At 37.9% G+C, this 13,399-nt stretch overlaps 1 protein-coding gene across 3 annotated transcripts in view; it reads left to right on the forward strand.

Annotated features, from left to right (window-relative positions):
* Window positions 1-13,399, forward strand: part of LOC131074935 (uridine/cytidine kinase UKL1, chloroplastic) — a 214,480-nt gene that overhangs the window by 37,793 nt on the left and 163,288 nt on the right. For all 3 annotated transcript variants that reach the window (XM_058011677.1, XM_058011678.2, XM_058011679.2), the window contains one exon: window positions 12,238-12,329. In XM_058011677.1, coding sequence (XP_057867660.1) covers window positions 12,238-12,329 — 92 coding nt within the window. The remainder of the gene's footprint in view (window positions 1-12,237; window positions 12,330-13,399) is intronic.

Consider the following 13,399-nt stretch of genomic DNA (forward strand, 5'->3'; position numbering starts at 1 on the left):
GAATTTTCCTTGTTCCGGGGAAGCTTTTCCATCAATTTTGCATATCTCCTATTTTTTAGGGATTTTTCAAATTAGGGTTCCAAGGTCCACGAGAGAGAAAATTATCTCATGAATCCAAATCTATCATTATCATGGAATTCGGATGTTTTTTGATGCCCAAAAATGGATTTTTCAAAAATTTTCCTGAGGGGAATTTTCTTGTTCAGTTCATCCTTGATTTCTTCCTTGCCTTACAAATTTTATCTTCAATTCATCCTTGGGTGTGATTTCTTCCTTGCCTTACAAATTTTATCTTCAATTCATCCTTGGGTGTGATTTCTTCCTTGCTTGTAATTCCGTCTTGAAGGAAGGAATTTCCAACACTTAGTCAATTTTTCACCTTCACCTTTCCTGGAATTCTGTTCTGAAGGAAGGAATTTCCAACAGTTAGTTGATTTTTCACCTTTTCTAGAATTCCTTCTTCTCGGGTGCAATTCTTCCCTAAGGAAGGAATTTTTTGAATTCTTGAAGTTTCCTTTCTGAACCTTGATTTTCATGTTCTGCTTCCAACCTTAGGCACATTTCCGAATTGGTGAAGAATTTTTGGAAATTTGTTCCTTCAGGAAGGAATTTTTTGTGCTTTTTGAGTTCATCTTGTCTCGAGGAGGCTTTTTCATCAATTTGCCACATTTCCTATTTTTTAGGAACTTCCCTAAAATTTAGGAATCGGGTCCAAGAGAGAATTCTCTCACAAATCTAAATCTGCAAAAAATTCCAAATTTTGATGAGATTTGGTGTCTAAAAATAGACTTTTCAAAATTTTTACTGAGGGGAATTTTTTTGCTTTTTTTCATTCCATTCCTAACCCTTATTTTACCCTTATGCCTTGGAAAAATTTCTTCATTCTTGACCTAGGCGTGGATTTCTCTTGGTGGTGGAATTTCATCATTTCCATGCCTTAACCATTTAATACCTTTTTCTTGTGCATGGGCGCCATTTCCTCTTGGAGGAGGAATTCATCAACTTTGGAGTTTTCCACAACCCCTCCTTTAGCGCCCTAACTCATCCTTGGGCAGAATTTTCCACTGGGCAAGGAATTTCACTTTTTCACATTTTCCATGCCATGGGCATTTTTGGTGTCCTACTCCATCCTTGGGCGGAATTTTGCATGTGTCATGGAGTTTTATCATTTTGAAGTTTTCCATGCCTTTCACATTTTGGCGCTTTAGTCTACTCCTTGGGCGGAATTTTGCATGTGTCATGGAATTTCACATTTTCCCCTCTAGACTTAGCCAACTTTGATTGTTCCCGGATCAGGATGCCATTTTGAGGAATTGAAGTGACTTCCATGTGCTAGACTTAAAGAATTTTTGATGCTTTCCACTTCTAGAATGGGCGTCCATGCTTTAGCCAAATTTTGATCTCTTTAGCTTGCTTTTCCAACTCTCCAGATTAAGGAATGATCGTGAATGCTCAGTCTTCAGTGTCTGCCTGTGAGGAGCCTGCCACAAATAAACTTTCTAAAAATAGGAAGTGCTTCAAATTGTTAGTTAGAGCAAAACAGGACACACAGACACTTACTAAAAATAGAAATTACTAAAAATAGTAAGTTTTATTTTCGATGAAATGAAGACATTTTGGGAGGCAGTGAAATTCCTAAAAAATAGGAACTTTCTAAAAATAGAAAGTTGCTCAGAATTCGCTCAAAATTGACGGGCAGGTTCCTTAAAGGGCTCTGATTCCAATGCAACACCCAATTTTTCCAAAACACAAAAGGAAAGGCCTCAAATTCAAGTCTGAAGGTCAAAAACCCTAAAATAAACAAAACAAGCTCCAGACTTAGCCAAATTTGCTTAAACGAGCTGCAAACTTGATCAAATTAACCCCAAAATACTTGCAACACAAGGAGACTATCGAGACTGTTGCGAAAAGACCCCTGATCCAAAACCAAAAGACTGAGAGGGCCTAAAAAGTAGGGGGTCCCCATTTGCAATGGGGCGATGTGTGAAAACGTCACAACAAACAATTTCTGCCTTAAGGGGTTACAATCAGTATTAGGCCTCATCCTTGAAATACAAGCACAATCAGCATGCAGTTCTTAAATATGAAGTCTTAATGAGCTGATATATAGTAGGATGCTCTGTGCTCATCTGAATTATGGGTCTAGTACTGAACTTGAGCTAGTGCTGAGCTAACTTCCCCTCCTTCCTGCTTATCCTCTTTCAAGTGAACTCTTCTCCTTTTATATTTCATGTTTGAGGGAGTCACAACTCTTCATGGCATGCCTCTCGACCTTTCATTAAACTTAATTAACTTGTAATTATATTATATTATATTATATTATATTTTAAGATTATTTTTTTTATAATTTAATTTTATTAATTATTATTTATTATTAAATCTTATTTCAAAAAGGGGACATTACAAATTCATGTCCAGATCATATTTTTATTCTCAAATCAAATAAGGGGTCAAGTAATAGGCAGACACCAACGATATTTTGTGCTTTACTATTACGACCTAATTAGGATAATATTATGGATCTCTTAAAGACACTGGCATGGAAGATCCCATTTTTTTTTATAATTAATTTCAATGGATGGACTTTCCTTGAGAAGGGAGTGCCCAAAAAGTCATGAGTGAGTTGTGGAAGTGTTGACGTGTATTTTTGTACACAATCAAACACAAAATAAAATACCCAAGGGTACCTTATCCTCTCTTGAATAAAGCCTCTGATTGCTAAAGATATCGCAAAAAAAAGGATCAATCAGGATGACTCCAAGGTTCTTTAATGTAGGGTCTCTACATGTGGATAAGCACCAGTGGTCGTTGTGAATGCTGTTTCATCAAGGGGCCTTACGTTTCCGTACAGGAACAGGATTTCCTAAAACTAACAAGTTCTCAAAAAAGATCAAAAGGTAGGGTTTGCAAGAAACGAATTCTAATCTAATCCTAGGAATGACTCAATGTAGGCTAGACTTGGTAAGATTCTACCAATTTCAGTATTGCCAAGGAATAACAACTCTATTGAAGTTGATGCGATCTTCTAAGGTGACTAATGATTTTTCAATTCATCAAGAATCATAGACACTACCATGAAGGTACATGTCAATAGTTCAATAATGACTGAAGGTTTAAGCAATCCAAATATCTCCAGTTGACCACACAAGGCGTCCTTACAATCAGCAAGAAGCTAGTGGTTTGGAACGTGAATCTCACCAAAGATCAAGCTCAACACTTAGTCCTTCAAATTCAAATACTACTTCGACCAAGAATGATTCAAGAAAATAAGCAACCATGAAAGTAGCCACAAGAATTGCAATAAAACACCATAACTTCAATATTTTATTGATCTCAAAGCCAAAAATAGACAACAATTGCTTAAAATTCTTTCTTCAAAACTCAATCTTGCTACAAAATAACTTTCTTCTCTCCAAAAGCTCTAATTCTATTATGCTATTCTCTATCTATATTCTAATTTTCTAATGACAAAATGAAAATGAATGAGGGTATATATAGCATCCTCAATTACAATGAACGACCCAGATCAAAAGAAGATCAACCGCTGAGATTCTGACACCTAAACCCTAATTAGAGTTTATTACAAAAAGTTCCCCTTTTATTGAACAATATTAAATGCATAGCCAAATATTTAATTGGCACAAAAATCTAGGAAACATAGACCAATGATAATTAAGGTGCCACATCATCTATAACAATCTCTCTTCTAGAACCTTGTTCCCTTTCCAATGCTCCTTCTTAGCATATGCAGTGAATCTAGAGACAATTCCTTCGATCTCAGCAATAGGAATCTCTGGAAGATTCCTCATTCGTTCCTCCAAGTGGATGACCTGATCGAAAGCCTTGAGAAGAGCTACGTCCCATCCAGGCTCGAGTTCTTTGATTTTCTCAATCAGGAGCATAGTGGCGAACATTTGATCTCTTTGCTCATTTGTGATAACATTCTCATCTTTGCAAAAGATGACCTTGACCTTCTCCTCCAACTCTTGAAGATTCACATCTGTCTCATCTTCAATCCTCCTGCCAAGAATAGAACACAACACCTCAAACACCTTGTCCTGAATTGGATGGATGACCTCTTCAACTTGATTGCATTTGGTGCTAATGTCTTCGAAAAGAACTTCCTTCATCTGGAGTAGAGTTGACCACTGGAGTAAATTATGAGCTCCTCCATCCATTATCTTTTCTTGTGCTAAGATCTTCCTTTGTGTTTGCCTGATTACTTGCAGGAAAGGAATGATAACATCTCTAGTGTGTGCAAAGGCGGCTACTGTTATCATTAGGTTGTGAATGATCTCAAGGACCTGGATAGCTCGATGGGTGGTTTGCATCATTCTTGTTGCGAACTCAATGGCAACGGTATGAGATTTGTCAATCCAAGAGCTCATAAGCTGAACCAAGCTCTTAACTCTTTCTGCCTCACCAACTGATTCAAGGGGAAGTGCTTGCACAGGAGATACTGCTGGATCCTGACGTCCCAAAGGCTGATTGAGATGGCTAATGTAGCCTCTCCAAGCACCGACCTCTTGCTCAAGCTTTCTATTCTTTTCCATTTCTTCTTTAAGCTTGTCTTTAAGTGCCTCAAATGAATCAGTGGCCTCATCCAGTGTCTGCTCGGCTGTGAGTGGACCAAGCTCAAATGTTTCTACATCATACTCTTCTGCAAGGATTTCACCTTCATATTTGTCCACTGCTGGCGTAGCTATCTGCAACTTCCTGGACCCTGTCTCACCTCTGATCATCTTAGACATTTTGGTGGCCTTCTTCCTTTCTGTTACTCCCTGAGAATTTCCAACAAGGCTTTCTAAATCAATTACATTATCTTCATCTTCGATCACAATCACCCTTGTTAGCCTCTCCTTTAACCAATCTGGAATGGCGGACCTTGTCTCTCGAACTTGTATTTCTTTAGGCACTGATCCCTCTTCTCGGAGAGGAGATGTCACTTCATCATCATTCTTGTCTTCATGTAGCTCATTGACTTGGGGAGATTGACTTGATGAACGTTGAGGTGTTTGCCTTTCTTCATGTTTATCATTCTGGACCATTGATTCCATAGATTTCTCAACTTCAAGTACCCTCTTCTCTTGTCCTTGACTTGTCCTTTTTTCATGTCGAGAAGATGTGCCAGATGAGTGATCTCGATGGGCCTCTTGCTTCTTCTTGGAGGGTTCCCTTTTCTCAGGTCTTTCTTTCCTCTTCGCGCTTCTAGGATGAGGATTGCCTTCACTTACGCATCTAGGGTGAGGATTGCCTTCACTTGTGCTCCTAGGATGAGGATTGCCTTCGCTTGTGCTTGGTCCTCCTTCCCCTGGCCTTTCCTCCAAAGTAAAAGTCATAGGCATGTTCTGTTCTCTCAACTTTTGATGTTGCACATCAACCCATCTGCGAGTACAAGATAAAACTGGAGCCATCAAAGCTTTTAAGTCAAAAACCCTAGGTTCATTCCAATCTATCTTTACTGCTTTGTCTTCTCGGTCATAAGATGATTGGAGATGTCTGCCACTGTCCTGAGCTTGATCAGCCACTCTGTAAACTTTGCATTTCCTGATGAGATCTAAAGGCAACCTGGAATGCATCTTTCTTTTCACTTCTAAGTCATCTGAGAGATTCATCAAAAAGTCCTCTATTTGAAATTCGTGCTTGTACTTTCTACCAACTGTTTCTTCTATATATCCATAAGGATCAAAATTCTCTCTCAAGGCAAAGAATGAAAATGAATATAAGGCCAACTCTTTCTCTGCATCATCCATGGCTAGAGCATTAGGACATACCTCAACTGAATTCCCTAGTATGATAGGCACAGGAATTCCATTTCCATGCCTGTGTCTGAATGCCTTCGCATAAGCCGCCAACTGCCTGGTTACATCCAGTAACACTATTCTGTCTGTTGGATATCTTGGCAACATATATGGAGGTGAAGGACACCCATGAACTCTAATATATGTAAACTTCTGGAATTGGATAAACCAAGCACCATACCTCTTTACAAGCTCTTGTGCATCTTGAGATATCCGATTGTGAATCCCACCTTGCAATGTCCTGGTGATGTTCATCGTGACGGTATCATTAACTAACTTGTTACTTCCAGGTGGATGATGCAAATGAACATAAGATTCACAAACTCTGACTTCCCCGGGTCCTCTTCCGATCACTCCTCTGTGAGGTACTCCTGCATATTCAAAACTCCTGATCAAGGCATATATGATGTACGAGCTCATGTGGAATGACGTGGTAGCCTTCAGTCTTCTCAACTGCACGTCCAAGCAATGGCTAATAATTCTAGCCCAATGAATTGTTCCTTTCCCTTGAACTATCACTTGGATGAAGTAGAACATCCACTTCTCAAAATAGAAGGCTTGAGGAGCCCCTGTAACTCGATTGAGTAAAGTTATCAAATCTCTGTACTCCTCCTAGAAGTCGATCCTATGTGGTGTGTTGGGAATCTTGCTTAGGCGAGGACGACTTTTGAGTAACCAATTCTTATTGATGATGCTCAAGCAAGTGTCTGGATCATCTTCGTACATGGATCTAGCTCCTTCCAAGCTTTTGTAAATCATATCTTTATGTTCTGGTAGATGAAGAGCTTCACTGATAGCCTCATCTAAAAGGTAAGCCAGAGTGTTTCCTTCCTTGGACATGATTGATCTTGATTGTGGGTCATAATGGCGGGCACACTCGATCATCAGCTCATGACACTGGACTGCTGGAGGGAAGCCGACCGCCTTGATAATGCCACTTTCAATTATTCTCCTTGCGACAGGTGATGGCTTTCCAATATAAGGGACCTCTCGAAACTTCTTCACACTGAAGTTTCCCAAGTTGGTATCTCCAATGTTGCTCCATTTTGACACGATCTTGGTCTCCAATTCTTCATTCCTTTGATCTTCCTTCATGAGAGCTGGTCGACTAGTGGATGCTCCCGCCTTTGGGGTCGCCATCTTGACACCTACACAACATTTCATAATGAGTAATATATCTTGCAATTTAAACATATAGACTAGATTTTAAGTTTTAAATTTAGGAAACTTCATGATAAATCTTTGAATTATCATTTCCTGAATATAACTATGCAATTTGAAATTCAAAATTTCAAAATTGAGACTAGGATAAATCTCGCCATACCTCCACTTGAGAATTAACTCTAAAAAACGATGCAAAATAAGGAAATTCGCTAGGAAAAAGGTAGATCGAAGTCTTTTAGCAAAATGCGCCTCCCTTTTATCCTCACGAGCCTCAACTCCACCACCTTTAGTCCTCAACGCCTTGAGGAAAATTCGCTCCACCTCTAGCCTCTAACAAAGTTCGCTCCAACTTAGATCAGATTTCGCACTCCTTCTTGTTCTTCCAAATCGCACTTTGAATGAATGGATGAATGATGGATTAACATCGCTCAAAATTCCTCTCTTATATAGGCGCTCACCATTGCAATTTCCCATAGGCCGACTTGGAAAATAGGCCAAAAATAAATAAAAATTAATAAAAGGAGAAGGCCGACTTAGCAAAAACATTAAAAAAAATACCTTAAGCGCTCCATTTTTAAATTCAATTTAAAAAAAATTAATTTTAAATGCCTTTATAATTAAAAATTTCGATTTTTTAAGGCTTCAAAAATTAATTATTAAATGATATCCGCTTTTATTAAATGTCAATTTGATTTTAAAATATCTTGGAGTTTTAGCGAAATTGGCATTTAATGTGTCTTAGAGGACATTGGCGCCTAGGCATGGTAAAAATATCACTTTGTTAAGAACCTCGCTTTGGTCCCTGGGAGAGGGACAGGAGCGCCTTTTCATTTTTGGCCTTGTATTTCTTGCTTTTCACGTTCAAAGTCTCTTCCTGGACGTCCAAAATAGCATTTTTATTGGGAACCTTGAGTTTAATTCATTCCTTCTTTGGAAGGAGTGTGCCTTAAAGCACTTTTCGCCCTGGTCCCTTGGTGAGGGACAGGAGCGATCTTACCTTTTGTCCTTGGTCCTTGTCTTCCAAATCGCAAATTCATGTTGGGGGTAAACAATGATCTTCATTCGTCCCTTCAATGCATGTTCCACTCGCTTTCTCAAGACAAAATGAGCTCTTCCAAGGATTTTCGCCCTGGTCCCTTGGTGAGGGACAGGAGCGATTTTTACATTTGAGCCTAGGATCGTTGATTCTTGGGGTCGATTCCTTGTTCATCGTCCTTCGAAAGACATTTCCCACCTTGTATCACCTTGTCTTGGCGTGGCTTTGGAGGAAGATTGTTGATTTTATAGAAATCGCCCTGGTCCTCCAGTGAAGGACAGGAGCGATTTTTAGTCCATAGCACCATATCAATATCTAATTACCTTCAAGGCATAAAACAATCATTCCTTGTTCCATCTTGAGTCTTTGAAACGAAAGTAGCATTCCAAAATGTTAGGCTATTAGGCAAATTTGAAGATTTCGCTCTGGTCCCTTGGTGAGGGACAGGAGCGCCCTAGCCAACTTTCATCAAGTTTTGTGGTCCTTGCAACTTCATTCTTCCTTGAAGCATTTTTAAATATCACCCCAATCTTATGTCTTGATCTGGATTCGTCCAAATTTGGGGAGGAAGACTTGATAGTGTGTTTTTCGCCCTGGTCCCTTGGTGAGGGACAGGAGCGCCTTGGCCATTATGAGCTCACTTGTGTTTTGCTAACTTTCAAAATTATCTTCAATGGATCGATTAGGCCTTCCTCCATTCATCTCAAACTTGAAACTCGCTTTACCTTTGCCAAAAATTTGTCTTGTGAGAAAATCGCTCTGGTCCCTTGGAGAGGGACAGGAGCATCCTTTGAAAATCGCTCTGGTCCCTTGGTGAGGGACAGGAGCGCCTATTGCAACTTGGGTTGATTCTCTTCATTGTGGCCTATTCAAGTTATATTCAACGGGCAAAACATATTTCTCTTGACCTCTTCAAATTGCGAAATCACTTAAATCTTGTGAGGATAATGCAAATTCGGAATTCAAGCTCCGGTCCTTCAGTGAGGGACAGGAGCGCCTTTTGTCCTCAAGGCCAAATCATTACAATTTTCATCTCAAATTTCCTTTGCTGGGGAAGATACCATCTTTTTGCAAGCTATGAACAAGAGCCCAAATCTTGAAAAGGTCCAAAAAGGTGCATACAAAGAAAATCGCTCTGGTCCCTGGGTGAGGGACAGGAGCGAATTCATCTTGCTAGACAAAAAGTTCAACCTTTCATCGCTTTTGACTAAGTCTGGGTGTTCTATCATGTCGATTTCATCCATCATTGTATCCTTGGCGCTTCAATTTGACCAATCAAGGCCAAGAATGACCTAAGTAAACCATTTCGCCTTGGTCCTTCAGTGAAGGACAGGAGCGCCTTTTCTTTAAACCTTCAAAATTTATCATTTTCGAGTCTTCAAAATCTTCAAAATCTTCAATTTACGTCCAATTATATCCCCTGGCGACCCTGCATAAAACAATTAAAGGAAGTTAGAGACAGATATGCATTAAATATCATTTTCGCCTTGGTCCCTGGGAGAGGGACAGGAGCGATTTCACCTCTATAAGCCAAAATATCCAAAATTTAGGTCTTCAGTCACTTGACAAGGCATAATTAGGTCATCTTCAAGGCCGGGAATCGGTAATCAAGCCTTCAAAAATTTGGTCAAAATTTACCTAGACAAAAATGCACAATTCCATCATTAAAATGCTAACACTTAGACAAAATTTGAATTTGCCCTCAAAATCCTGACTGGACCCATCCTGAGACATACCTGACTTTCTGATAGGCTCATCCTATTTCAAAAATTTGCAATCTTCGGGAGGATGCTTAATAATCTTTCAAAACTTGATTGGACTCGGCTTGAAAATATCCAAAAGAAACCCCTAAGGCTTGACCCTAGTCCAGACAACTCACTCACTTACTCAAAACCCTAAAAGCAGATAGAAGAACAGGCAAAACAAAAGCAAAAAGAGGGGGTCCCCATTTGAATGGGGCGATGTGTGAAATGGTCACAACACTACCCAAGCTCTTATGAGAGTCTGCTTCTCCTCTCTTGTTTCTCTCTTTTGCCCAAATACTGAACCAAGAACCTGCAAGTTTCTCTCACTTTTAAAATGCCAAACTCGCAAATTTCTCCCCCTTTTAAAATGCCAAACCCTAGATGTTCATCCACACAAAATCCCTGTCCAATCCTTTCAAATCTGATTTTATCTCCGCAATAGGGTTTATGCTTTCAACACAGATCAGATCTCCCTTATAAATGAGAGGATATCACCCAAAATCCACTGACATAGCATCATTTGTGACAACCCCCCTCCTCTTCTACCAATTGTGCCCCATTCTCCTCCTTACGCAGTGAATCCAAATAAAAATCCATCTGCTATACTCAAAGAGAAATGAAATAAAATACAAGTATGGAGTCCCCAAACCCTAGGAGGAATAAAATAAGATACTCTGTGCAAGGTGTTTGGTCTGAAAAAACCCAAACATCACACTCAAGGGTAAAAATAAAAAAAATTCTTATTACCCAGCTACTATGGCTGAAAATTATAATAAGAGGAAACCTTTCTTTATTTTAGAAAAAGACAATTTAAAAACATAAAAATATATATGGTATAACAATTATCCTTATTTCCAAAAGTGTAAAATAATTAACTGGGAATACAAAGTATTCACCTATGCACACAAAGAATTTACAAAGACTAACTACGCAGGAAGTAGACCAAACTCACATACATGTTTAAAAGACATGTCATAGCAAAACATATTTTATGGCTGAGGGTTTTTTGATTTAATAACTTATGGGTTTCACACACGGCTTAGTAGGATGTGTTTTGGCACTTAGAATCATCTTCTTTTCCTTGATCGATTCAACCTGTATCCTGCACACTCATTTCACATATCAAATACATCTGTGGTAGAGATAGCTGAAGCACTAGTATTACTAATCATATATAGACATGTAAAACAAACCTCATACTTTCAGGTAACACATCTGTAGCCAAATGGAATCACACTGATCAATACCATAATTATCATTATATATTTTTAAATAAAAATATTAACTAATCTCTTGAGTCCGCAAAGCATAAATAAAGTAAAACCTAACCAAAATAACAACTAACTCAAATAATGAGATACAAATGTCTCTAATTTGAGTTATCATAAACACCGAACATCGATGACCCACTCAATCCAAGTCACCAATACCTAAATGTGACCTAACATATACAAATGTGATCTAGGCAAGCACAAATCTAATCTAAATCCTTTTTGAAATTCACTTCGACTTACTATTCACAGTGGTTAATATAATATCAGGCACATATTTTCAATTATAGCTTATCATATTGAACATGCATCAGAGTCTTAAGTTATGGCCACACGGTAGCAACAAGATTGAGCATTACAAATGATTTGTAATTTTTTTATTTTTTTGGGATCAATTTCTTTTTCATGGCAGCGGATAAATTTCTTGTCAAATGCCAAAGAGGTTCTAGTGCAGAGAGAAACAATAAAAGGTTTTAAAATGTCCACACAAATTTTTTTCATTAATTGATAGAAAATATAGCCATCTTTGAGTACCTCTATTCTATTTTAAAAAAAAAATTGCATCCCAGTCCCGGTGTCCATCTGCCTTGCCCAGATGATTATGGTTTAGAATTTAATTGTTTATTTCATGAAGATTATTGTAGAATATTAATATAATTAATCTCTGCTTTCATTGCCATCTATTTCAGTACTTCAAAATGTTGGTTTTTAAGTTAAAGCATATTTGATTAGTTGAAGTTATTTGATTAGTTGAAGTTGCATGGTCATTGTATAATTGTTTTTTCCTAAATTTAATTTATATACTTTTTAAAGTTCCAGTGTTCCATTTTTTTGAAAAATGGTGTACCGTTATCCATCCTCATCTCTCTTATCAGTATCAGTACCAGTTCCAGTCTGCATCTCCTGTAACTATAGATCCATGCATACGTTGCACTAACTTTTCCAAGAATCACTTATAGAAACCTTTTTGAGAATGAGTTTAGTATAATGAAACTACCTTTTCTTATTGGGGTAAAGCAAATAGCTTAGCCAAAATTTTAACTGGTACAAAATTTTGAATTCAGGAATCAATTTTAGTTTGGAATGAAGCATTTATAAGCTGGTTTTAAACTATAAAATTACACTTTCAGCTCAAATTCAAAACTCTGGTTTACTAGACAGCACAGCTAAAATTTGAATGTTTTCATTTGACAGAAGATACATGCACTGGAATTTTGCAGGGGTTGCAGGTGGTACAGCTTCTGGAAAGACTACAGTCTGTGAAATGATCATCCAGCAACTCCATGATCATCGTGTAGTTCTTGTTCATCAAGTAAGATATATGAAATGTTTCAGCTTTAACATGGTATTTTTCCATGATTAATGTGTTTTTCGCTCGACATTTTAAAGACTATAAAGGTTACATGCATTGATGGGCACAAGATCTGAAATTAAATGAAAGATCCTTATTCAATCCCATAGAACCATAATATGAGAATTTGGAGTTCAGTTTGCAATTAGATCAATATGTTTCCAGTTCCAGCTTTCTAACTCTGCTAGAAAAATAATCAAGTGGCTAGTTAGTTTGTTAGAGTGAATCCTGTGCTAGACTGGTAATTTTGTAAAGGTCTACAGAGTGTAGTTATGTGTAATTTTATAATCAAAATATTTGTTTAAAGATCCCTGTTGTGTGAGTTAATAAATATTATTGTAGTGGATGTTTAAATTACTTTTGCCATACAGAACAATTATCTAGTCTCAACCACTGTCTATTTTAATTCGCAGATACCCAAGGAAGATGACACCCAGATAGCTAATTCGTAAGGCCTGCAAACCCATCTTGAAGGCAGAAGAATTTAAAGATTAGTGAGATAGGCAGTATCGAGATGAAAAGCTTATAGATTATAAGAGATGATGGTGCTGGACTCATTGATGTGAAATAAAACTGTTCTGGATGCTGATATAAAGATGGGATAACTGAGAAGTGAGAACAGAACCATCACATGATACATGACTAAGGTTTGTTTAGAAAATTATATGGTTGTTTCCAGAGATTTGATCATTTGAAACTGATCCTTTTAGAGACAAGGATTTTATCAGATGTGAATCCTTGTCTCCAGAAACAGGATTGTCAAAGTGAGAAAATGTTTGGGCCAAACACAATGATCCCTAAACTACATTGAAAAGTATGATGTTGGATATTAAAATAAACTCTTTGTAGATATGCCTTCTACTATGCAGTATCAGTGGAAAAGAGGTGGGAGCCTTTCATCATTAAGTGCTTTGGTGAACTCACATATCTGATCATATTGATTGTTTTTCTGAAAATTTGGAGTGGTTTTGTACGTTCTGTGGTTGGTATGTCGAAAATTCTAGGGAATGCTTGTGGACTGTGAAATGTGG

This window comes from Cryptomeria japonica, chromosome 5 (genome assembly GCF_030272615.1).
Source record: "Cryptomeria japonica chromosome 5, Sugi_1.0, whole genome shotgun sequence".
Taxonomy (NCBI): domain Eukaryota; kingdom Viridiplantae; phylum Streptophyta; class Pinopsida; order Cupressales; family Cupressaceae; genus Cryptomeria; species Cryptomeria japonica.